Source organism: Symphalangus syndactylus, chromosome 13 (assembly GCF_028878055.3).
Source record: "Symphalangus syndactylus isolate Jambi chromosome 13, NHGRI_mSymSyn1-v2.1_pri, whole genome shotgun sequence".
Classification (NCBI taxonomy): Eukaryota; Metazoa; Chordata; class Mammalia; order Primates; family Hylobatidae; genus Symphalangus; species Symphalangus syndactylus.
In genome coordinates, this window is record NC_072435.2 from 71,697,983 (window position 1) to 71,725,180 (window position 27,198).

Below are 27,198 nucleotides of genomic sequence, written 5' to 3' on the forward strand. Positions count from 1 at the left end.
AAGCATGCCAATATTAGCAAGAAAATGATCTTGTAGATATTTCATGAGGTTGGACAATGAGGGGCCGTTTTCCTTAATCCTTATTGCTATGAACAAGATAGGAGGAACCGGCAGGCCCTCCCATCTTTTTCTCTCCAATTAATAAAACCAAACCAAATGGCAGCCAGAAGCAACTGGACCCTGAGCAGAGAGCAAGAATGGGAAGAAAGGAGGGTGGGGGAAAACCAGAGAGGAGTCATGTCTCGGAACTCATCTGATGTTGACTCAGTATGGACTAATAGGTGATCTGAGGGGGGGGAAAACCCTTTCATATGGATTTCATATATGTTTAATAGTAGGGTTTTTCTGTGGTGCTACTCATAACAAGGGAGTTACATTATTCAATATAGATTCAAGCAGTGGATTATATTACTGACATTTAGAAGTGAAGTGCTATTAGAGTTCTATTTAAGTGGACCATGGAGATACAGGTTCAAACTTGTGCTTTTAAAGTAAGAGTCGGCTATCACTCTTACTCTGTAGCTTTTGGAGACTTTCAACCTCTCTGAGCCTCAGCATCTTCATGTATAAAATCTGGCTAACTTCCACTTAAGGTTCTCATAGAGGATTCGAGAAGACTGAATATAAGGCACCAAGCAAAGCATACTTCAGGGATTCTCACTGTTGAATCCCTTTCAAGCCCTTTGCCATCCTTTGCAGCTATCCCTATCCCTCCAAAAGGGGGGATTAAAACAAATTAGCACTAATTTAGTCATCGTATTGTATTAAAAGTCACTTGATCACTGTTTGCTCTTTTTAAAAATTTTATTTAGAAGCCTACTTGTAGAAGTTAGCATAATTTTACAGATTATTAGAAAAATTCTTTTCTTTCTGCAAACAATTATAATAGGTTAGGAATAACAGATTAGAAAGGTACTACATTACAAAACAGTGGCCTATAACTATCTGTACATTTACTGTGCACCTTAAGGAAAAGAATTTGACAGTGTGCTGTACTTACACTGCAGGTAACATATTTTTATTCTATCACACAAAACTGACCAGTGGTAGTGCTTGAATTTATGAATGGCCATTAAACAGAATATTTAAACTCAGATGTATATTTAGCATGCTAAAAAATGAAAAAAATTTCAACTGAAGTTCTGTGGCTCATCAGTTCAAATGTTTCATGGCATTTTTTTCTTTAAATGAAAAATTTTGATACTGTAAAACAATTTTACATAATAAATGCAAAAAGATAACATTTTCTAAATTTTTAGAAAGAATATTCACATTCATTTTGTCATGGGTTTCGTGTGGCTCTTCTAAATATATTAATCATATTAATAAGACACTGGTCCTATACAGTTTTAACAGTCCATCTTCAATTAAAAACTGTAACAAAAATAAACAGTATGTAAAGAGTAACAAAAAGTAAATTAAACATACTAAACTCACAAAACAGGTAGAATAAAATGAAACCAAATTACATAATGGCAGGTTATATATTTTAAAGAATCTCCTTCCACTTAGTCAAATAAGATAGAAATTGAAATGTAAACTTACTGATTTCTGTGGGATTTTCCCCACTGGTTCAAACTGGAAAATTTGATATAAATCTAATATTTTATTTCTGTAGATTTAATATGATTCAATATAATCTGCAGTCTCATGTATGGCTTATCAATAATACCATCATCACTGTATATCAAACAACCTCACTGCTTACTAGAAATGCTAAACACTGGAAAAAATGGAATTTTATACATTTGTTTTCTTAAATTTTGACAGATATTCTTCAGAAAGTTAAAACTGCCTTCCACAAAATTTTGTGTGTATATGGCACAAGGTGACAGCCAAAAAGTGTGAATTCCGTCAAAAAGGCACTGTTAACAATACTCAGAATAATCTGACAAGTCTACATCAATGTCTGAGTGAAGAATAGGTAAATAGACAAACTCCTATAAAAGACAGCATTATTGTTTAAATATACTATAGCTATATAAAAAGAAAGTGACACACAGAAATGACCCTTTTATGACAAGCCTATAAACACCTTGAATCACATTATAGTTCTGTAACACAAAAAATGACAAAAAAATATTTTCTTAAAGGCACAAAAGCATGAATATTAAATGAGAGTTGTATTTTACGAGGCCAACTTTTCAATGGAATGCAGTTACCAACTGAGCTGTGACAAAGAGTACACTGTACCTTTATAAGTGATATAAAACAAAAAAGTACTAACATGAAATACAAGTAAAATATCTATTGCTGTAACTTAACATTTCACATGCCCTATTTATTGTTGTTGTTGTTGTTTTTTTTTTACATGTCCTGGGCCAGCTACATCTTACTAAATGGTGGATGATGGCATAGTACATTTAACTGCTAAAAAGAAAATGCACATGTGAATAATTATTACTCAATTAAATTTTCATGTAGGAAAATAAAATCTTGGTAAATGAAAAAAACTGGTCATAAGGTCATAAATCCTAGAAACCCTCATGAGGCTTTCAGACAACTGGGAACCATAAATCACATTATGAATCCATGTGTGAAGGAAGATTAATTTCAGGTAAATAACATTCAAAGTCAATTACATATATGGCTACAAAGTTAGTAATTATGTGTTATAAAGATTCATATAACTAAGCCTAGTACAAGCACTGATCTAAAATTAAGCCACCAATTCCTGAGTTTTGTGTTCAGTTCATAGAAAGAAACTCATACAACTAAAAGCATAATAAGAGGACTATTAGATTAGATGCATGCTTTTAGTGTATAAAGAACAGTCATTAATAACCCTGCTCTTTCTTAAGAAATAGTTTTTGACTCTTTGGGTAAGAACCCATAACATTTCCTCTAAAAAGAAATTTTAAAAATAAAGAACATAACTACCTATTTAGTCTTAGAAGATACCCATACAAATAAAATATTATTTGGACCAAATGAAAACAACATACACATGGATAAGACCAAAGTCCTAAGAGGTGGGTCACTAATACAAAATGTTAACAAGGTTTAATGATGATTTTTGTGATAAGCCAATTTGTATGTAATTAACTAATTTAAACCATAAAAAAGATCAAATTTTACAATATTTACAGAATATCATATATCAATGAATAGGCAAAGTGTAACAGAATGTGAATACAAAAATTATATTGACAAATATAAAATATAACCAAAAATCCATTTGTTCTAATATCATGAAAATACTGGGTATAGGTAGATCTTATTTATGCTTTTATCAATTTAAAACATCATTTCACATGTACATATGGAATACAGCATTATTTTGCCAACAAAACACGGGAAATGGTTCTTCATAGAAACCTAAGGATACTTAAGATAGCTATATTGGTTAGGAAAAAAAGCAGGCTCTTTTTATCATTTTGATTCTCATAATTTACCAATCAATGTATTTATTTACCAATCTTGTATTTATCACGGCATAAACAATTGTAATTTTACTATTTCACAGCCTCCTCCTACTGAAAGGCAAATGTGGTCAGGGCAATTATTCTCTCTGACCATTTTCATTAAAAAACATTTCAAAATCTATACTTTCAGGATTCCAAGACATATTTTAGAACAACATATTCCTAAACTTAACTACCTTGGCAAAAATTGCTTTCAAGGAATATAAATATTTATGTAAAAACATAAAGTCAAAATATTAAACTGAAGAAACAAACAAAAAAAGTTTGCCTTAGCCTGAACAACAGGAATCTTAAAGAATTGTGGTTTTGCCACAGAAAGAAGTTACTAAGAAGAGAGGAGGATAATAAAAAAATTAAACTTCAGAACTTGATACTCTTCATAGATACTCAACTTATTGCACGTTTTACAGAAACCAATTTTAATGTACACATAAAGGCCATCACAAAGTGTCTTTTCTTATTGCCTTTCTCTTTTTGGCTTTTGAAGTAAAATACTGGTTATAATTTTTTATATTCTACTTATTCACTGAACACACTAGCGTCTAAAGCTAAAATAAGTTTTCATAATGAAAAAACATGAATTATCAGCACTTCAAATGCCCTATAAACACCTCTAGAATTTGGCCTATGTTATGAACCAGCTGACTTAAGAAAAACAAAAATAAGACAAAAGGACAGCAATCAATTTTGACCACACTTTTTTCAGCAAGTGCTTAAGGTGGTATTATAATCAATCCAATTAATTGCACACCAGTGTTTTTATACTGATATACACGTAAGTATATATATTTACCTGGATCTATAAATATCAAATTCTAGGGGTTAAAAAAAATCTTCTGTAAACTTTTAAAAAAGCAATTTGCCATTTATCTCTCTCAATGTATTCATTTTGACCATTCATACTTTTTCTTTCTTTCTAAAAGATAATTGAGCTGAGTGCTTTGCAAATGGTTTTAACAGTAGTGTATTGAATTAATTATGCCTATTATTCCATCATTTCTCAATCTGTAATTCCTTACTGATAAAAGTTTTGTGCCTGTTTTATGAAGAAAACAGATTACACATAATTATAACATTGATAGCATTTTTTGTTATGAACAATGTTAACATTATATCTCAGAACATACTATAGAATACAAAGACTACTGTCAGGTAAGAGTACATAAGAGACAACTGTGTATACACGTGGGTTTATTATACTCACATGTAGACACATTCTCACAAAAGCTAGAAATGTCCTGGCACTTAACACGTAGCTCACTTTAATAATCAAATAGGATAGCTCTTGTTTCAATGTGAAGATAAAAGATACAAAAAGTCAATACCTCTACATTTATCTCCTAGTTTTTTTTGTTTTCGGAATATTGTGATTTTTAATAAAGACCAAACCAACTTGAACACTGGTCCCAGGCCAAATCAGATCTTTCTAGTTCACTGATTCAATGGTAGAGAACTTCTACTTGAACATGAAGTTTATTATGACTTGAAGCAAAATCAGGAGGAAAATGATGAAGTAGTCTTTTTGTTGCAGAAAATAATCCGTGGCAGGTGTGCTTGAAACTAAATGATTTCGAAGAGCCATAATATTTCTACAAAAATAAGCAACAACAAATTTTATAATGATTTGCCAGAAATGTTGGCATAGAGCCCACAATTTGATATTAAACAGTCACAGAGCATTTAATGTTAATAATTTTTAGTTGCTGGGTCATGGGGTGGTATGTGGAGGGGGGGGATCTGGGACTGCAAAGAGGAATACTTAAGGGCTCAGGGAGTGGATATTTACCCACTGTTATGGATGTATTTCAATATTTCAACTGATGCATTCCAATGAAATAACAGCCATGCACAGAGGGGACTATAGAGGCCTTTGTTAACTGACTTTCTCAGAAACAATCCCACCTCCACACGCAACCCAGCTACATTCCTAGCATGCTACAGGAGTAAAATAAAGTGATTTTCCAATTCTACCCTCACAGAGAAAAAACAACCTCTCCTTCCTTCCCAAGTATTGTAGTGCTGGAGGAATTTCATAAGTGTCAAACATCAGGTGATAGAGACTAACATTCTATTTTAGCTTAGCTAAATGTTATAAAAATATGAAGTTTGCATATGATTTCCCATATAACAGGATTCTTAACTACTCCTTGGTCTCAAATGAATAGTCACTGTCATTATATTATTACCTTTTAATTTCTTCCTGTGTTTGTTTTATAGATTCGATGGAACTCTGAATGTCTCCCAGTTCTATTCCTTTCTTTCTTCTTGTACTTGGTTTTACTGATTGAGCTAAAAAGACATTTAGAATGAAGTTGAAACTATAAAAATAATCTACAGTTCAATTTAATGTGTCTCATGTAATAAAAATTTTCCTGGGCATTTGTTTTTGTAGCCTAGAGATTAGCATAGTAGTAATATGAATATTCTGCACTTTTGAAGTTTCAAACACATCACTGCAATACTAGAACACTACAAATATATTTAAAGTAGTACACATTAGTTGAATTTTGGATGGCACCAGTTTTATTTTTTAACTAATTAAAACAGAAATAATTCATTAGAAAATATATATTAACTTGAGGAAGGTATTACTCTCTTCTGTTCCTTGCCCATTTGCCTACCTCTGAAGTCAGCTTCTTGAGCCCTTTTTTCAATTTTTTATTGTTAGTGTTTAGTTACCCAAACTTTAAATCCCTTTCGACACCACTTCTGCAAATTTTTACTGCCAATCAGCAAGCTGTACATGTTTTTCCAAATTCCCTCTCATATGCATTCTTTCCTTTCCATTTTTGTTCAGATCCTACTTAACCTCTCTACAAGTCTTAGCTTTCTCATTTTAAAAATAGGGATAATAATACCAAGCTTCACAGGGTTGTTGTAAGGTGTATTTAACATACAGTCTGGCACAAATTAATTACTCAATAAATGTCTGCTGATACATTATAGTAATGTAGTAAAGTGGATGACACGGTGAATTAAGGAGCCAAAAAATCTGCATATATAACATACATATACCTACCTACATGGTATGTGACCTTAGGCAGGTTAACTTGTGTCTCAGTTTCTTTTCTCATAAAATGGTAATAACAATACAACCAATACTCTCTTCTAACACACTGGTATGCCACGTGACTCCTGCTTTTAACCCTTTATTCGTTTCATTCCTCTAACTACTCTAGTATGTTACCCCTGTCCCACTCCCTAAGCCTAGATTGCTATAATCCATTAGAAATCCTAATAATTCATGAGGATTCTAAGAACTTTCCCTCAAACTGAATTGAGCTCCCTCTCCTTTAAACTCTTTATCACTTGTCATCTAATTTCTTAGTAATCTACCATTTATTCACCTCTAGTGTTATCTTTATAGGTTAAAATGAGCTCCCTAGTTCAGTGTAAACTCAGTAGAGATTATGGCTTAAAGTTTTTTTTTTGTCATAATGTCACAAACATCACTTTAATCCTTTCATGACTATATCTCATTGTAGTTCAAGATAGTTTACACGTTATCTGACTCGAATAAGAATGGAGTACAATTTAATCTAGCAGGTCCTAAGTTTTATATTTTTATTGTCTGTCACTTCCAAACACTACAGTAATTTATTCTGGAAATGAAAAACATTTTTGAAGCATGGAACTGAGCTCAAAGCTCAACAAACGCTTCTGAATTCAGTCTAGGGAACCATCAGCAATTTTTCAAAGGTTAACAAGGCATAAGAGGTAGCTACTACTAGAGTGTGGTTTTTTTTTTTTTTTTAAGACAGGGTCTCACTTTGTCACCCAGGCTGGAGTGCAGTAGTGCGATCTCGGCTCAGTACATCTTCTGCCTCCTGGGTTCAAGCAATTCTCGTGTCTCAGCCTCCCAAGTAGCTGGGATTACAGGTGTGCACCACCGCACGTGGCTAATTTTTTCATATTTTTAGTAGAGATGGGGTTTCGCCATGTTGGCCAGGCTGGTCTTGAACTTTTGGCCTCAAGTGATCTGCCCACCTCGGCGTCCCAAAGTACTGGGATTACAGACGTGAGCCACCATGCCCTGCCTAGAGTGTGGTTTTTATTTAGATGTCTCCCCTTTTTCATTTTCTGTTTCTTTACCTTGAGCCCTGGTCTCACAACTTATCTATGATCTAGAATTGCTTTTATACCTCAACCCTGCCCTGACCAAAACTCACATAACTTCTTGAGTTAATATGAAAAACCATATTCATATCAAATTGTGTAGTAATTTAAAAAATTAGACTCTCATTAGTCTGCAATAAATATTTTTACCTTCACTTCCAGAGGAGTCTTGAATGTCAGGTTCTGGGGAGGAATAGCCTTTTGCCACTTTCTTCTGTTGCCTGGTTGGCTTATGTTTCATTTTGGGGACGCTAACCTAAAGAAAAAAATAACTATTTTGTGAATTTGCACTGTATTTTGGACTAAAGACCAGTTGTGTACAACTGTCAAAATTATCTGCACATAGACATGATATTCAGAAATAAAGACAATGATGAAATAGTCTAACTCAAATTTAACAAATGTGATGTACTTATGCAATCAAATGATCTTATTTTAATAGGAAGAACTTTGGCACTAATGTCAAAAAGTAAAATACACAATGAAGAGTATACCCAGTCTCTTTCCCACTAAATAGGTACCCATCACTATTAGTTTATATCCAGGGATATTTTTATGTATACATAAACAAATATGAATATAGATCCCCCTACCTCTGACTGAACCAGCCAGTATCTCTGGTAGAATGTTAAATAATAGTGTGTATAAATCATATTTATCTTGTTCCCAATGTCAGAAAAATTCCCATTGAACAATGCTGGGTTTCCAGTAAAACTGTTTATTTACTTTTAATCACATCTGGGTAGTACAGAAAGTATCTTATAATAAATAAAAATGATACCATTATTTTGTAGAGCATTATTTAAACTTACTGAAAGCATTTAAGTGGATGCACAAGATTCAAAAGTATATGAAACCATCAACTATGACTAAATTTTCCTTAGAATAATAAACTTTGGACTCTATCCTATTAATAGATTTGTAATTTTGGTGTTCAGTATTAAACTTAAAAACCTAAATGCAAGAGAAGAAACTAGAATCAGAAAGATAAGATGTATTAGTCTGTTTTTATGCTCCTGATAAAGACATTCCCGAGACCAGGATGAAAGGGAGGTTTAATTTGACTTACAGTTCCACATGTCTGCGGAGGTTGCAAAATCATGGCAGATGGCAAAAGGCACTTCTTACATGGTGGCAGCAAGAGAGAATGAGGAAGATGCAAAAGTGGAAACCTCTGATAAAACTATCAGATCTTGTGAGACTTATTCACTACCACGAGAACAATATGGGGGAAACTGCCCCCATGATTCAAATGATCTCCCACTAAGTCCCTCCCACAACACGTGGGAATTATGGGAGTACAATTCAAGCTGAGATCCCACCAAGTCCCTCCCACAACACGTGGGAATTATGGGAGTACAATTTAAGATGAGGTTTGGGTGAGGACACAGAGCCAAATCATATCATTCTACCCCTGGCCCCTCCAAATCTCATGTCCTCACATTTCAAAACCAATCATGCCTTCCCAACAGTCCCCCAAAGTCTTAATTCATTTCAGCATTAACCCAAAAGTCCACAGTCCAAAGTCTCATCTGAGACAAGGTAAGTCCCTTCTGCCTATGAGCCTGTAAAATGAAAAGCAAGCTAGTTACTTTCTAGATACAGTGGGGGTACAGGCATTGGGTAAATACAACTGTTCCAAATGGGAGAAATTTGGAAACAAAGGGGTCATAGGGCCCATGCAAGTCTGAGATCCAGCAGGGCAGTCAAATTTTAAAGCTCCAAAATTTTAAAGCTCCAAAATGATCTCCTCTGACTCCATGTTCCATATTCAGATAATGCTGATACAAGAGGTAGGTTCCCATAGTCTTGGGCAGCTCCACCCTTGTGGCTCTGCAGGGTATCCCCTCCTGGCTGCTTTCACGGGCTGGGGCTGAGTGTCTGCGGCTTTTCCAGGTGCACAGTGCAAGCTGTTGGTGGATCTACCATTCTGGGGTCTAGAGGACGGTGGCCCGCTTCTCACAGCTCCACTAGGCAGTACCCCAGTAGGGACTCTGTTTGGGGGCTCCAACCCCACATTTCCCTTCCGCACTGCGTTAGCAGAGGTTCTTCATGAGGGCCCCGCCCCTGCAGCAATCTTTTTCCTGGGCATCCAGGCGTTTCCATACGTCTTCTGAAATCTAGGTGGAGGTTCCCAAACTTCAATTCTTGACTTCTGTGCACCACAGGCTCAACACCATGTGGAAGCTGCCAAGCTTTGGGGCTTGCACCCTCTGTAACTATGGGCAGAGCTGTAACTTGGCCCTTTTTAGCAATGGCTGAAGCGGCTGGGACGTAGGGCACCAAGTCCCTAGGCTGCACACAGCATGGGAACCCTGGGCCCAGCCCATGAAACCATTTTTCCCTCCTAGGCTTCCAGGTCGGTGAAGGGTGGGGCTGCCATGAAGACCTGTGACATGCCCTGGAGACATTTTCCCCATTTTCTTGGGGATTAACATTCGGCTCCTTGTTACTTATGCAAATTTCTGCAGCCAGCTGAATTTCTCCTGAAAAAATAGGTTTTTCTTTTCTACTGCATCGTCACGCTGCAAATTTTCCAAACTTTTATGTTCTGTTTCCCTTTTAAAACAGACTGCCTTTAACAGCACCCAAATCACCTCTTCAATGTCTTGCTGCTTAGAAATTTCTTCTGCCAGATACCCTAAATCATCTCCTTCAGGTTCAAAGTTCCACAAATCTCTATGTCAGGGACAAAATGTCAGCAGTCTCTTTGCTAAAGCATAACAAGAGTCACCTTTGCTCCGGTTCCCAACAAGTTCCTCATCTCCATCTGAGACCATCTGAGCCTGGACCTTGTTTTTCACATCACTATCAACATTTTTGTCAAAGCCATTCAACAAGTCTCTAGGAGGTTCCAAACTTTCCCACATTTTCCTGTTTTCTTCTGAGTCCTCCAAACTGTTCCAAACTCTGCCTGATACCCAGTTCCAAAGTTGATTCCACATTTCTGGGTATCTTTTTAGCAGCGCCCCACTCTACTTTACTGTATTAGTCCATATTTATGCTGCTGATAAAGACATACCCGAGATGGGAAGAAAAGGAGGCTTAATTTGACGTTCAGTTCCACATGGCTCGGGAGGTCTATAATCATGGCAGAGGGCGAAAGGCCCCCTTTCTTACATGGCAGCGGCAAAAGAGAATGAGAAAGATGCAAAAGCGGAAACCTCTGATAAAACCATCAGATCTCATGAGACTTATTCACTACCATGAGAACAGCATGGGGGAAACCGTCCCCTTGATTCAATTATCTCCCTCTGGGTCCCTCCCACAGCATGTGGAAATTATGGGAGTACAATTCAAGATGAGATTTGGATGGGAACATAGAGCCAAACCCTATCACAAGGTAATGTTCATGCTTGGAAAAACAGAGAACCAGTGGTCAACAACTCGGTTCTTTCTTGTTCACCATTGTAACAGGAAGTATTCTCAATTACTTATTTCTTGAAATAATTTTGCAAAATCTTATTCAGGTATTTAAAATTAAAATTTCTATAATATGTAATAAGCAAGCAGGTTTGGCCCATACTCCTACTTCAAATGCTGGAGGCTTAAAATTTTATAACATTTAAAATAGAAATCCACATTTCTAGAGTAGGTTCAAATTGGAGACTGATGAACACTGTGAGAAGCTTATTTAAAATAACAAGGGAAGTCAGAAATACAACTAGAGATATACAAAGATTTACTGTGATCAGTAAAGTATACCTTTAGGAGAAAATACAGATGCCTTGTGTGTCTCTATCATGGTAGGGTTGTTAAAAGAAGAAATATAATTTTTAAAGTTTTTGAATTTTAAAATTTTGTGAGATACATAAAATAAACCATATCATTTTAACCATTTTAAAGTGTACAATTTAGTGGTATTAATTATATTCACAATGTTATGCATCCATCACAATTCCAAAACATTTTTATCATCATCAAGAAAGATTCTGTAGCAATTAAGCATTTCCTTTTCCTCTTGTTCTGGTAACCATTTCTAATCTTTCTGTCTCTAGGAGTCTGCTATCCTATATATTTTACATAAGTGGAATCACACAATATTGGTCCTTTTGTGTTTGGCTTATTTCACTTGGCATAATATTTTCAATGTTAATCCATGTTGTAGCATGTAACAAAACTTTATTCCTGTGTCTGAATAATATTTCATCGTATATATATACTACATTTCCTTTATGCATTCATCTGCTGATGGACACATGGATTGTTTTGATGTTCTGGTTATTATGAATAATGCTGCTATGAACATTGCTGCACTTGAATCAATTTGAGTACCCGTTTTTAATTCTTTTGGAGTAGAATTGCTGGGTCATGTGGTCATCCTATATTTAGCTCATATCCAGAATATATAAAGAACTCCTGACTTTAAAAGACAACCCAATTTAAAAGTGGGCAAAGGACTTTTGATATTTCTCCAAAGAAGATATACAAATGGCCAACAAACACATGAAAAGATGTTCAATATCATTAGTAAGAAGGCAAATGCAAATCCAAACCACAATTAGGTACTACTTCTTACCTACTAGAGGGGTAATAATTTTTAAAAAGAGGAAAATAACAAAGTGTTGGTGAGGATGTGGAGAAATTAGAACCCTTGTACATTACTGGTGGGAATGGGAAATAGTGCAGTCGCTGTGGAAAATTGTTTGACAGTTCCTCAAAAACTAAATTAAGAAATAATTTGCAAATATTTTCTCTCATTCTGTAGGTTGACTCTTCACTTACTTGATGGTGTCCCTTTGATGCATGAAGTTTTAAATTTTCATGAAGTCCAATTTATCTCTTTGTATTGTTGTTACTTGTGCTTTTAGTGTCATATCTAAGAATGCATTGCCAAATACAAGGTCATAACAATTTACTCCAGTTTTCTTCTAAGAGTTTTATGGTTTTAGCTGCGATTTTGGGTTGTAGATCCATTTTAAGTTAACTTTCTGAGTTAATTTTTACATATAGTGTCTAAGGTCCAACTTCATTCTTTCGTATGTGGGAATCCAGTTATCCCAGCACTATTTGTTGAAGACTGTTCTTTTCCCACTGGGTGGACTTGATATCTTTGTAAAAAATAAATTGGTGGCTGGCAAGATGGCTGAATAGGAACAGCTCCAGTCTGCAGCTCCCAGCAAGATCAACACAGAAGGGGGGTGATTTCTGCATTTCCAACTGAGGTGTCTGGCTCATCTCATTAGGACTGGTTAGACAGTGGGTGCAGCCCACAGAGAGTGAACCAAAGCAAGGTCGGGTGTTGCCTCACCCAGGAAGTGCAAGGGGTCAGGAAACTCCCTCCCCTAGCCAAGGGAAGCAGTGAGGGACTGTGCTGTGAAGAACAGTGCATTCTGGCCCAGATACTGTGCTTTTCCCATGGTCTTTGCAAACCACAGCCCATGAGATTCCCTCAGGTACCTACACCACAAGAGCCCTGGGTTTCAAGCACAAAACTGAGTGGCCATTTGGGCAGACACCGAGCTAGCTGCAGATTTTTTTCATACCCCGCTGGCGTATGGAATGCCAGCGAGACAGAAGCATTCACTCCCCTGGAAACGGGGCTGAAGCCAGGGAGCCAAGTGGTCTAGCTCAGCATATCCCACCCCAACAGAGCCCAGCAAGCTAAGATCCACTGGGTTGAAATACTCGCTGCCAGCACAGCAGTCTGAAGTTGACCTGGGACTCTTGAGCTTGGTGCGGGGAGGGGCGTCCGCCATTACTGAGGCTTGAGTAGGCGGGTTTTCTCCCTCACAGTGTAAACAAAGCCACTGTGAAATTCGAACTGGGCAGGGCCCACCACAGCTCAGCAATGCCACTGTAGCCAGACTGCCTCTAGATTCCTCCTCTCTGGGCAGGGCATCTCTGAAAGAAAGGCAGCAGCTCCAGTCAGGGGCTTATAGCTAAAACTCCCATCTCTCTGGGTCAGAGCACCTGGGGGAAGATGCGGCTGTGGGTGCAGCTTCAGCAGACTTAAAACGTTCCTGCCTGCTGGCTCTGAAGAGAGCAGTGGATCTCCCAACACAGCACTCAAGCTCTGCTAAGGAACAGATTGCCTCCTCAAGTGGGTCCCTGACCCCTGTGCCTCCTGACTGGGAGACACCTCCCAGCAGGGGTCAACAGACACCTCATACAGGAGAGCTCTGGCTGGCATCTGGCAGGTGCCTCTCTGGGACGAAGCTTCCAGAGGAAGGAACAGGCAGCAATCTTTGCTGTTCTGCAGCCTCCGCTGGTGATACCCAGGCAAACAGGGTGGAGTAAACCTCCAGCAAACTCCAGCAGACCTGCAGCAGAGGGGCCTGACTGTTGGAAGGAAAAATTACAAACAGCAATAGCATCAACATTAACAAAAATGACGTCCACACAAAAACCCCATCCAAAGGTCACCAACATTAAAGACCAAAGGTAGATAAATCCACAAAGATGAGGAAAAACCAGTGCAAAAAGGCTGAAAACTCCAAAAACCAGAATGCCTCTTCTTCTCCAAAGGATCACAACTCCTTGCCAGCAAGGGAACAAAACTGGACGGAAAATGAGTCTGACAAATTGACAGAAGTCGGCTTCAGAAGGTGGGTATTAACAAACTCCTCTGAGCTAAAGGAGCACGTTCTAACCCAATGCAAGGAAGCTAAGAGCCTTGAAAAAAGATTAGAAGAATTGCTAACCAGAATAACCAGTATAGAGAAGAATATAAATGACCTGATGGAGCTGAAAAACACAGCATTAGAACTTTATGAAACATACAGAAGTGTCAATAGCCGAGTCAATCAAGCGGACGAAAGGATATCAGAGATTGAAGATCAACTTAATGAAATAAAGTGTGAAGACAAGATTAGAGAAAAAAGAATGAAAAGGAACGAATACAGCCTCCAAAAAACATAGGACTATGTGAAAAGACCAGACCTATGTTTGATTGGTGTACTGAATGTGATGGGGAGAATGCAACTAAGTTGGAAAACACTCTTCAGGATATCATCCAGGAGAACTTCCCCAACCTAACAAGATAGGACAACATTCAAATTCAGGAAATACATAGAACACCACAAAGATACTCCTTGAGAAGGGCAACCCCAAGACACATAATCGTCAGATTCACCAAGGTTGAAATGAAGGAAAAAATGTTAAAGGCAGTCACAGAGAAAGGTCAGGTTACCCACAAAGGGAAACTCATCAGACTAAGAGCAGTCTAACAGTGGGTCTCTCTGCAGAAACCATACAAGCCAGAAGAGAGTGGGGGCCAATATTCAACATTCTTAAAGAAAAGAATTTTCAACCCAGAATTTCATATCCAGCCAAACTAGGCTTCATAAATGAAGGAGAAATAAAATCCTTTACAGGCAAGCACATGCTGAGAGATTATGTCACCATCAGGCCTGCCTTAAAAGAGCTCCTCAAGGAAGCACTAAATATGGAAAGGAAAAACTGGTACCAGCCACTGCAAAAATATACCAAGTTGTAAAGACCATCGATACTATGAAGAAACTGCATCAACTAATGGGCAAAATAACCAGCTAGCATCATGACAGGATCAAATTCATACATAACAATATTAACCTTAAATGTAAAGGGGCTAAATGCCCGAAGTAAAAGACACAGACTGGCAAATTGGATAAAGAGTCAAGAAGACCCATAGGTGTGCTGTATTCAGGAGACTCATCTCATGAGAAAAGATACACGTGGGCTCAAAATAAAGGGATGGAGGAATACTTACCAAGCAAATGGAAAGAAAAAAAAAAAGCAGGGTTGTAATCCTAGTCTCTGATAAAACAGACTTTACACCAACCCAGATCAAAAAACACAAAGAAGGGCACTACATAATGGTAAAGGGATCAACACAACAAGAACTAACTATCCTAAATAAATACACACCCAATACGGGAGCACCCAGATTCATAAAGCACATTCTTAGAGACCTACGAAGAGACTTGGACTCCCACACAATAATAGTGGGAGACTTTAACACCCGACTGTCAATATTAGATCAACGAGACAGAAAATTAACAAGGATATTTAGGACTTGAACTCAGCTCTGGATCAAGCAGCCTTAATAGACATCTACGTAACTCTCCACCCCAAATCAACAGAATATACATTCTTCTCAGCACCACATCGCACATATTCTAAAATTGACCATGTAATTGGAAGTAAAACACTCCTCAGCAAATGCAAAAGAACAGAAATCATAACAGAAAGTCTCTCAGACCACAGTGCAATCAAATTAGAACTCAGGATTAAGAAAGTCACTCAAAACCACACAACCACATGGAAACTGAACAACCTGCTCTTGAATGACTACTGAGTAAATAACGGAATTAAGGCAGAAATAAATAAGTTCTTTGAAACCAATGAGAACAAAGACACAACGTACCAGAATCTCTGGGACATAGCTAAAGCAGTGTTTAGAAGGAAATTTATAGCACTAAATGCCCACAGGAGAAAGTGAGAAAGATCTAAAATCGATACCCTAACATCACAATAAAAAGAACTAGAGAAGCAAAAGCAAACAAATTCAAAACCTAGCAGAAGACAAGCAATAACTAAGATCAGAGCAAAACTGAAGGAGATAGAGACACGAAAAACCCTTCAAAAAAAATCAATGAATCCAAGAGCTGGTTTTTTGAAAAGATTAACAAAACAGACCACTAGCCAGACTAATAAAGAAGAAAAGAGAGAAGAATCAAATAGCACAATAAAAAATGATAAAGGGGAGGTCACCACTAATCCCACAGAAATACAAACTACCATCAGAAAATACTGTAAACACCTCTACGCAAATAAACTAGAAAATCTGGAAGAAAGAATAAATTCCTGGACACATACACCCTCCCAAGACTAAACCAGGAAGAAGTCGAATCCCTGAGTAGACCAATAACAAGTTCTGAAAATGAGGCAGCAATTAATAGCCTACCAACCAAAAATAAGCCCAGGACCAGATGGATTCACAGCTGAATTCTATCGGAGGTACAAAGAGGAGCTGGTACCATTCCTTCTGAAATTATTCCAAACCAAAAGAAAAAGAGGGACTCCTCCACAACTCATTTTATAAGGCCAGCACAATCCTGATACCAAAACCTGGCAGAGATGCAAAAAAAATTTCAGGCCAATATCCCTGATGAACATTGATGCAAAAATCCTCAATAAAATACTGTCAAACCGAATCCAGAAGCACATCAAAAAGCTGATCCACCAAGATCAAGTCGGTTTCATCCTTGGGATGCAAAGTGGGTTCAACATATGCAAATCAATAAACATAATCCATCACATAAACAGAACCAATGACAAAAACCACATGATTATCTCAACAGATGCCAAAAAGGCCTTTAATAAAATTCAACACCCCTTCATGCTAAAAACTCTCAGTAAACTAGGTATCTATGGAACGTATCTCAAAATAATAAGAGCTATTTATGACAAACCCACAGCCAATATCATACTGAGTGGGCAAAAGCTGGAAGCACTCTCTTTGAAAACCAGCACAAGACAAGGATGCCCTCTCTCACCACTCCTACTCAACATAGTACTGGAAGTTCTGGCCAGGGCAATCAGGCAAGGGAAAGAAATAAAGGGTATTCAAATAGGAAAAGAGGAAGTCAAATTGTCTCTGTTTGCAGATGACATGATTGTATATTTAGAAAACCCCATCGTCTCAGCCCAAAATCTGCTTAAGCTGATAAGCAACTTCAGCAAAGTCTCAGGATACAAAAAAATCAATGTGCAAAAATCACAAGCATTCTTATACACCAATAATAGACAGAAAGCCAAATCATGAGTGAACTCCCATTCACAATTGCTACAAACAGAATAAAATACCTAGGACTACAACTTACAAGGGATGTGAAGGACCTGTTCAAGGATAACTACAAACCAGTACTCAGGGAAATAAGAGAGGACACAAACAAATGGAAAAATATTCCATGCTCATGGATAGGAAGAATCAATATCGTGAAAATGGCCACACGGCCCTAAGTAATTTATAGGTTCAGTGCTATACCCATCACGCTACCACTGACTTTCTTCACAGAATTAGAAAAAACTACTTTAAATTTCACATGGAACCAAAAAAGAGCCCATATAGCCAAGACAATCCTAAGCAAAAAGAACAAAGCTGGAGGCAGCATGCTACCTGACTTCAAACTATACTACAAGGCTACATTAGCCAAAACAGATATATATAGACCAATGGAACAGAACAGAGGCCTCAGAAATAACACCACACATCTACAACCATCTGATCTTGGACAAACCTGACACAAACAAACAATGGGGAAAGGATTCCCTATTTAATAAATCATGTTGGGAAAACTGGCTAGCCATATGCAGAAAACTGAAACTGGTCTCCTTCCTTACACCTTATACAAAAATTATCTCAAGATGGATTAAAGACTTAAACATAAGACCTAAAACCATAAAAACCCAGAAGAAAACCTAGGAAATGCCATTCAGGACACAGGCATGGGCAAAGACTTCATGACTATAACACCAAAAGCAATGGCAACAAAAGTTAAAATTGACAAATGGGATCTAATTAAACTAAAGAGCTTCTGCACAGCAAAAGAGTCTGTCATCAGAGTAAACAGGCAACCTACAGAATGGGAGAAAATTTTCGCCATCTATCCATCTGACAAAGGCTAATATCCAGAATCTACAAGGAACTTAAACAAATTTATGAGAAAAAAACAAACAACCCCATCGATAAGTGGGCAAAGGATATGAACAGACACTTTTCAAAAGAAGACATTTATGCGGGCAACAAACACATGAAAAAAATCATCACTGGTCATTAGAGAAATGCAAATCAAATGATGCACAATGAGATACCATCTCATGCCAGTTAGAATGGCAATTATTAAAAAGTCAGGAAACAACAGATGCTGGAGAGGATGTGGAGAAATAGGAACGCTTTTACACTGTTGGTGGGAGTGTAAATTAGTTCAACCACAGTAGAAGACAGTGTGGTGATTCCTCAAGGATCTAGAACTAGAAATACCATTTGACCCAGTGATCCCATTACTGGGTATATACCAAAGGATTATAAATCATTCTACTATAAAGACACATGCACACATATGTTTATTTGGGCACTATTCACAATAGCAAAGACTTGGAACCAACCCAAATGCCCATCAGTGATAGACTGGATAAAGAAAATCTGGCATATATACACCATGGAATACTATGCAGCCATAAAAAAGGATGAGTTAATGTCCTTTGCAGGGACATGGATGAAGCTGGAAACCATCATTCTCAGGAAACTAACTCAGGAACAGAAAACCAAATACCGCATGTTCTTACCCATAAGTGGGAGGTGAACAATGAGAACACATGGACACAGGGAGGGGAACATCACACACTGGGACCTGTTGGTGGGTGAGAGGCTAGGGGAGGGATAGCATTAGGAGAAATACCTAATGTAGATGACGGGTTGATGGGTGCAGCAAACCACCATGGCACGTGTGTACCTATGTAACAAACCTGCACATTCTGTGCTTGTATCCCAGAACTTAAAGAATAATTAAAATAAATAAATTAATTAATTGACCATGGATGTCTGGCTTGACATTTAGACACTCAATTCTACTCCATTGGTCAATATGCCTGTTCTTACATAAGTACCACATTCCTTTGATTACTGTAGCTTTATAATAAGTTTTGAAATCGAAAAGTGAGAGTCCTCTTTATACTTCTTTTTCAAAATTGTTTTGGCTATTTGTGGCCCCTTGCAATTCCATGTGAATTTGAAAATCTGCTTTCCCATTTTTGCAAAAAAAGGCTTGGAATATTGACATGGATTGTGGTGAATCTGTAGGTTGCTTTTAGTAGTACTGTTATGTTCTTATTTTTTTGAGACAAGGTCTCACTCTGTCACCCAGGCTGGAGTATAGTAGTGCCGTTACGACACTGCAGCCTTGACCTCTCTGGGCTCAGGTAATCCTCCCACTTCAGCTTCCCAAGTAGCTGAGACTACAGGCGTGTGCCACCATGCCCAGCTAATTTTTCTATTTTTTTGTAGAGACATTGTTTTGCCATGTTGTCCAGTCTGGTCTCAAACTCCTGGGCTCAAGCAATCCCTCTGCCTCGGCCTCCCAAAGTGCTGAGGTTACAGGCATGAGCCACTGCGCCTGGCCAAAATCTTAACAATATTAACCTTTTCTACCTGAGAACATGAGGTGGTGTCTTTCCCTTTATTTAGATGTTCTTTAATTTCTTTAGCATTGTTCTATAGTTTTCACTGTAGAAGTCTTTCAGCTTCTTGGTTAAATTTGTTCTTTTAGATGCTATTATTGAATTGCTTTTTTAATTTCGAGAGTGTTTACTGTTAGAAACACAACTGATTTTTGTGTGTTGATCTTATACCCTGCAATTTTTCTTAAGTTCATTAGCTCTAGTAGCTTTCTATGGATTCTTTGGGATTTTCTATATATAGGATAATGTCACCTGTTAATTAGAGATAGTTTTACTTCCTTGTTTCCAATTTTGATGACTTCTCTCTTTTTTCTTGCTATGGCTAGAACTTCCAGTACAATGGTAAATAGGAGTGGTGAAAGTGGGAATGTTTGTCTTGTTTCTGATGTTACGGGGAAGGTTTTCAACCTGTCACCACTGAGTCTACTATTGGTGGGTTTTTCATAAATGCCCTTAATCATGTTGAGGAAGTCTCTTCTCTTCCTAGTTTTATGAGGTCTTTCTTTTGATTATGAATGGGTAATGGATTTTGTCAAATGCCTTTTCTATGCCAATTGAGATGACCATGTGATATTCCCCCTTCTTAATGTGATATATTACACTGATTTTCTTACATGGAACCAACCTTGCATTTCTGGAATAAATTCCACTTGGTCATGGGGTATAATCTTTCTAATATGCTACTGAATTTTGTTTGCTAGTATTTTGTTAAGGATGTATGAATCTTATTTATAAAGGTTATTGTTTGTAACTTTATTTTCTTGTGATATCTTTATCTGGCTTTGGCATAAGGGCAATGTTAGCCTCAGAGAATAAGTTAGGAAATGTTCCCATCTCTTCTATTTTTTAGAGTTTGAAAAGGATTTGTGCTTGTTCTTTAAAGTTTTGTAGAATTCACCAGTGCAGCCACCTGATCTTGAATTTTTCTTTGGAGGTTTTTGGTTACTGATTCAATCTCTTTATTGTTACAGCTCTATTGAGATTTTCTATTTCTTTTTGAGTCAGTTTATATAATTTGTGAGTTTCTAGGGATTTGTTGGCATACAATTATTCATTCATAGTATTCTCTCATAATCCTATTTCTTTATGATTGGTAGTAACATCCCCACTTTAATTTCTGATTTTAGTCATTTGTGTCTTCTTTCTTGCTTCCTTAGCCTAGCTGATGGTTTATCGATTTTGTTGATTTTTATCAAAGAGCAACTTTTGGTTTGGTTTCACAAATTCTATTTTTTTATACTCTATTTTATTTATCTAAACTCTAATCTTCATTATTTTCTTCTTCTGCTAGCTTTGGGTTTAGTTTTTTCTTCTTTTTCCAGTTTCTCATGGTATGAAGTAAGGTTATTGATTTGAGATCTCTTTTAATATAGATGTTCACAGATATATATTTTCCTTACCTTTGCTGCATCTCGTAAGTTTTGTTATACTATATTTTTGTTTTCACTTATCTAAGTATTATCTAATTTCCCTTGTGTTTTTCTTTGACCCATTGAGTTTTTTGGTTTTTTTTTGTTGTTGTTTTGTTTGTTTCTGAGACAAAGTCTCACTCTGTTGCCCAGGCTGGAGTGCAATGGTGTGATCTCGGCTCACTACAACCTCCGTCTCGCAGGTTCACATGATTCCCATGCCTCAACCACCTGAGTAGCTGGGATTTACTGAGACATGTTATATGGTGTAACATACGGTCTATCCTGGAGAATGTTCTACGTACACTTGAGAAGAATGTGTATTCTTCCATGGTTGGGTGGATTGTTCTATGTGTCTGCTAGGTCAAGTTGGTTTACAGTGTGGTTCAAGTTAATCCGTTTCCTCCTTATTGATCTTCTATCTAGAGGTTCTACCCATTATTAAAAGTAGTTTACTGAATTCTTCATCTATTCTTATACAGCTGTTTCTATCTTCCAATTCTGTCAGTTTGCTTTGTATATTTTGGGGCTCTGTTGATTGGTGTGTGTATATATATATATATATGAATTGACCCTTTTATCAATACGCCATGTTCTTTTTGTCTCTTCTAACAATTTTTGACTTAAAGTCTATTTAGTCTGACATCAGTATAACCACCTCAGTTTTCCTTTGGTTACTATTGGCCACCTCAGTTTTCCTTTGGTTACTATTTGCACATAATGTTTTTTTCCAATCTTTCATTTTACTCTATTTCTGCCTATGGATCTAAAGTGAATCTCTTGTACACAGCACATAGTTGGGTCATGTTTATTTTAATCAATTTTTACAATCTGTCTTTTGCTCAGAGAGTTTATTTACATTTTAAAGTAACTACTGATAAGAACTTACTTCTGATTTTGCTATTTTCTATATGTCATACACGTTTTTTGTTTCTTATTTACTCCATTACTGCCTGCTTTTGTGGTTGCTTCCTGTGTAAACTGTTTGAATTCCCTTCTCATTTTCTTTTGTGTGTATTTTTTTAAATATTTTATTTGTGGTTACTATGGGGATGACATTTACACCTACCTTTAAACAATCTAGTTTGAGTTGATACCAACTTAACTTCAGTAGTACATAGAAACTTTCCTCCTATACAGCTCCATCCTCTCTGCTTTTATGTTGCAACAAACTGTATCCTTATACACTGTATGTCTGATAACAAAGATATGTAATTAAATTATTTTTCATTCATTTATTTTTTAAGTCCTGTAGGAAATAAAAAGTGGACTTACAAACTAAAATTACAATAGCACTAGCTTTTATATTTGTCCAACTATTTACTGAAAATCTTTATTTCTTCATACAGCTTTGAGTTTCATTTTACTACATATTTCCCTTGGTTTTTTTTTGTAGGGCAGGTCTAGTGGTAATGAACTCCCCCAGCTTCTATCTGGGAATGTCTTAATTTCTCCCCCATTTTCGAATGACAGTTTTGCCAGATACAGAATTCTTGATTGACAAGTTTTTCCTTCTACCACTTTAAATATGTCATCTCATTGCCTTCTGGTCTCCATGGTTTCTATGAGAAATCGGTTGCTAATCCTATGGATGATCCCCAGTGTATGTGATAAGTTGCTTCTCTCTGCTGATTTTAAGACTCTCTTTGGCTTTTGACAGTTTGTTGTGGTGTGGGTCTCTCTGAGATCATCCTACTTGGAGTTCGTTGAGCTTCTTGAATTTGTAGATTTATATCTTCCACCAAATTTGGGGATTGGGGGGTCTTCTTTCCTTAAATATTCTTCATTCATTTCTCTGTCTTCTCTTTGTGGAACTCCCATAATGCAATGATAACCCACTTGATGGTGTCCCACGGGTCCTTTAGGCTCTGTTCACGTCACTTCATTCATTTTTCCTTCTCTACTTCAGACTGGATAATTTCTATGGTCTTATATCTAAGTTTCCTGATTCTGTCTTATGCTTGCTCATATCTGCTTTTGAATATCTCTAGTGAATTTTCATTTTTGTTACACTTTTCAGCTCCAGAATTTGTTTGGCTCCCTTGAATAATTTGTCTTTATTGATTTTCTCAGAGATGAGTGCCTGTTTAAGTCCTTCAGGTAGTATCCTGACAGGTTAGGACAGACATAAACAATTGTGCATGAGGTCCACTCTGCTCCTTCTGGAACTAGGGACTTACACTAGCAACGCAGGGGCTCTTCAAGACTGCTACTGCACTGGGATGGACCTGGGGCAAGGGCAGGTAAAATGCCACAAAGCTTTCCTCCCTTTGCACTTTCTTGACCAGTGTTCACTTGGTTGCTGAACACCTCTGACTGTTTTCCAGAGTTCTGGCAAATTGAGTTGACAGTCTTTGCTTGTTTTCTGATGTTTCTTTGGGGCAAGAAGAGTTTGGAGCTGCCTATTTTGCTCACCCAAAATTTTAAATTTTGAAACCAAATTTTAAATGTTGGTTGCTATAGATACTAAAGATTTAACAGATTTATATACCTAGTGTATCTAGTTTTTTATTACATACCATTGGAGTACGATGTTTCACTTTGGTCTGAATAACACCATCTTTTTCAAACTGTATCATATCATTAAGTGGGTCCCATGGTCGGGTACTACATAAATGAAAAAAAAAAAAAAAACATTTGCTCAATGACTAAACAAAGAACTTTAAAACTTTCTATTCTATGATTCAATTTTATTAATAATTATATACATAGTTCTAATAATGAGATTTCCCCATATCTAATCTTCAGATCCTCAACTTATTTTATAGGCTAACTTCTATCATAAGAGTCAAGCTTATAATGAATGCAAAACCAAGTTTAAAAATCTCACACTAATATACATAGTTTAATTAAATAAAAACTACTCCAGCAACAAATATTCTAGAAATAAAGGCCACAAACCATGCTAATATATTGTTTGAAATAAACTATTTTAAGTTACTTACTCTGCAAACTTGTAATGCCATTCTCCTGTGAGTGGATCAAGTTCAAATAATTTGCAAGACCACTCTTCATTTTTTGTTTTCCGATCCCTGGCAGCTTGTCTTTGAGCTTCTTCCAAAACATACTTCTCTTGGGTGGCTTCAGTTTGGTCTTTGGCATTTATGGCTCGAGTTACCCGTTGCCAGAGTCTAATACATGTGCAAAAATAGTATTAAAAATGCAACAGAAAGTAAAATCTATATAGAATAGTCTTCAAATCCCTTGTAGAGAAAATAATGCTCACATGAATTGCTGGCTTTGACAACACTTAACGCTCATGGGCTTAGAAATGAGTCAAGATATAAATCCAGTCCCTTGAGTAGAGAGAGACCTGCTCATAAGTGGAGACTAATTTTTTTTTACTTGGCAAAAGAGAAACTTACTACATAGACTCTTAAACTCATGGTAGTAAGTGTTGCTGGCTCAAGATGACAGGAATGTAATGAAGGTAAAGCTCAGGAATCTACGCTTTTAGCAAGCTTCCTAGATGCGTCTTACACTGTTTAAGATCCACTGGCTTCATAAAGATCCATTAATGTAATGCAGTGCTTCTCAAGTTTGGATCCATGAATTATCAGAGAATTTTTATAATCAGAATCTCTGGGGTCAGGCCCAAGTATTGATATATTTTTTAAATGTTTCCCCAAAATATTTTAATGTATTGCCAGTGTTGAGAACCACTGGTTTAACAGAAAAGACTGCTGAGGTAAAATGATTTCCCCTACTAGTTCTTTCTTCTGTTAAATAAAAGTATATCTATATCCTACCCATCTAGAAAGGCAGCATGTTAAAACCAGAAAAGGCTTTGGGATCAGATAGATTTGAGTCAAGTCCTAGAGCTGCCACTTCTTAGCTGGTGCACTTAAAGTTACTTATCCTAAGTCTCATTTCCTCACCTTCAAATATGCTGAATTATATACTCTCACGAATTATCATATGTATGCCTTGGCAAAGCTTATCTCTGGATAAAGAACATCAAATGGTTATAGCTGAGACAGAATTTTTAGAACTAGTACATATACATTCTTCCATCTTTGACAACCTCAATTTTGAGTGTAGAAGGGAAGGTACACACAGACTTGAATTCCCATGAGAGAGAATGATATGTATGTGCGAACATGTAGGGAGGACAAAGTTGCATAATGAGTATTAAGTGCCTAGCAAAATATCTTTTATACATAAGTCTCCTTCTCTTAACACAAAGATATAATAACAATAAAATGGGGAACGTGTATACAATATTTGATTCAAAAATATAAGCCATCTAGCAAGAAGTTCATGACTTACGAACAGAAATGACAGCCTTAATTATTACTCAACTAGTAAGTCCTATAGAAGCCAGTCCATCCAGTAACTTTGTTTTTGTTTCAGAGAATGGAACAGTAGATTCTGCACCACTCCCTTTACCTAGAGTTCCAATGCCTAAACCAGGTTAGAAAACAGTTGCCAGGTAGAAACTAAGAGTCACTAATTAGTCCTGTAATCTTATTTAAACAAAAACGTTCTTTTCTTTCTTTCTTTTTTTTAAGGTGATGGAGCAGTTGAGAAAGAAAAAAATGAGTAGTTTTGAGCTACAGAAAAGCAAGACGATTTATATTATATTTGATATTCATATACACAAAAACAGAATACTGTCACATTCCACAAATGATAAACTATTTTGCTGAATTAAGATATGATAGAAGAAAGGTAACAAAATGACCATATCATTAAGGAATTGAAAAACTACTCTCTGATCCTTATGAAGTTAGCTGTAAAACAGTATACTTACTTCTCTGATTCAAAATCTCCCTGTTCTTCAAATTTTACAGTGTGCCTTATTAATCTCCATTGCTTAATGTCAGGTGTTGGATTCCAGAAAACCTCTGAATTATCAGTCTTTTTATCAGTAATATAAACTTCACTATCCTATATTTAAAGAAATTCAAAATTAATGTAGAGAATTATATTTAGAAGGCAATTATATAGTATAATAATATGATGGTGATCATTTCTTCTGGTTAATCCTCCAGTTAAAAGCATTTTTAAAACAAATATAACTAGCACTTTTCCAAAAACTCCAAGTTTATCATTTGTATAAAAACATTAAGATTGAATACGTAATACTAGTTAATTAAAAAGAATTTGGTTGAATATCCAGTTTGTGAAATTTCATGTTTTACTTAATAAATTTCAAACATTACATGCAAAGCCTCAATAACCATCTCCAAACTGTCCAAATAGAGCATAGTATTTGTTGCAGCTACAATGAGATGCTGTTGACTATCCATGGATTCAATATACTCAAACATACACACACACGTCCCTCTGAAAGAGCCTTTCCTAGCATTAAAAATTTGAGGTCTATCTCTATCGAATAATCTTTCTATCTAAGACATGGACGGTCTTGCTCTCTTGTGTAGGCTGGAGTGCAGCGGTGCTATCTACCTTATCTATCTAATCTATTTTACCTATCTAATTTATCTACCTGTGTATCCATCCTTCTCCTTCTCTTTCTCTCTCTCTGTCATCTCTCGCTCTCATCTCTGTCTTATCTATCTGTCTGAGACAGGGTCTTGCTCTCTAGCCCAGGCTGGAGTGCAGTAGCACAATCATGGCTCACTGCAGCTTCCACCTCCCAGGCTCAAGCAATCTTCCTGCCTTAGCTTCCTGAGTAGCTGGGACAGGCATGTGCCATCATGCCCATCTAATTTTTTTATTTTTATTTTTAGTAGAGAAGAGGTCTCGTTATGTCACCCAGGCTGATCTCAAACTCCTGAGCTTCCCAAAGTGCTGGAATTATAGGTGTGAGCCACCTCACCCAGACAGAAATTTCATTTTTTAAAAATGACTGCTGCTTTATCTTTTTTCCAGAAGACGCTCAGATTTAAGGCAGTTAAAAAAAATTTTCAGAGTGTATGTGGCCACTTAGCGGAGTCCCTAAATACAGTTTCACTTTCTCATATTTCTCAACATTTTCTGCTTACTGCATGCAGAAAGGAGCATATACTCAGTGCTCATAGTATGGTATATCCATGCAGTACCATGATTCTTTTTATTCATTTAAGCGTCTCTTAACAAAATTACATAAATATGAATTTAGGTTAGCAGAGAAGTAAATAAAA

The 27,198-nt window shown here is 36.7% G+C and overlaps 1 protein-coding gene across 10 annotated transcripts in view; it reads right to left on the bottom strand.

The window, feature by feature from the left end:
- Nucleotides 1–785: 785 nt before the first annotated feature.
- Nucleotides 786–27,198, bottom strand: part of OSBPL8 (oxysterol binding protein like 8) — a 221,872-nt gene continuing 195,459 nt past the window's right edge. For all 10 annotated transcript variants that reach the window (XM_055239472.2, XM_055239475.2, XM_055239473.2 and 7 more), the window contains 6 exons: nt 25,866–26,002; nt 24,058–24,243; nt 23,632–23,719; nt 7,692–7,797; nt 5,612–5,714; nt 786–5,014 (listed from right to left, as the gene is read on the bottom strand). In XM_055239472.2, the coding sequence (XP_055095447.1) occupies nt 4,882–5,014; nt 5,612–5,714; nt 7,692–7,797; nt 23,632–23,719; nt 24,058–24,243; nt 25,866–26,002 (753 nt within the window). In that variant the 3' untranslated portion in view covers nt 786–4,881. The remainder of the gene's footprint in view (nt 5,015–5,611; nt 5,715–7,691; nt 7,798–23,631; nt 23,720–24,057; nt 24,244–25,865; nt 26,003–27,198) is intronic.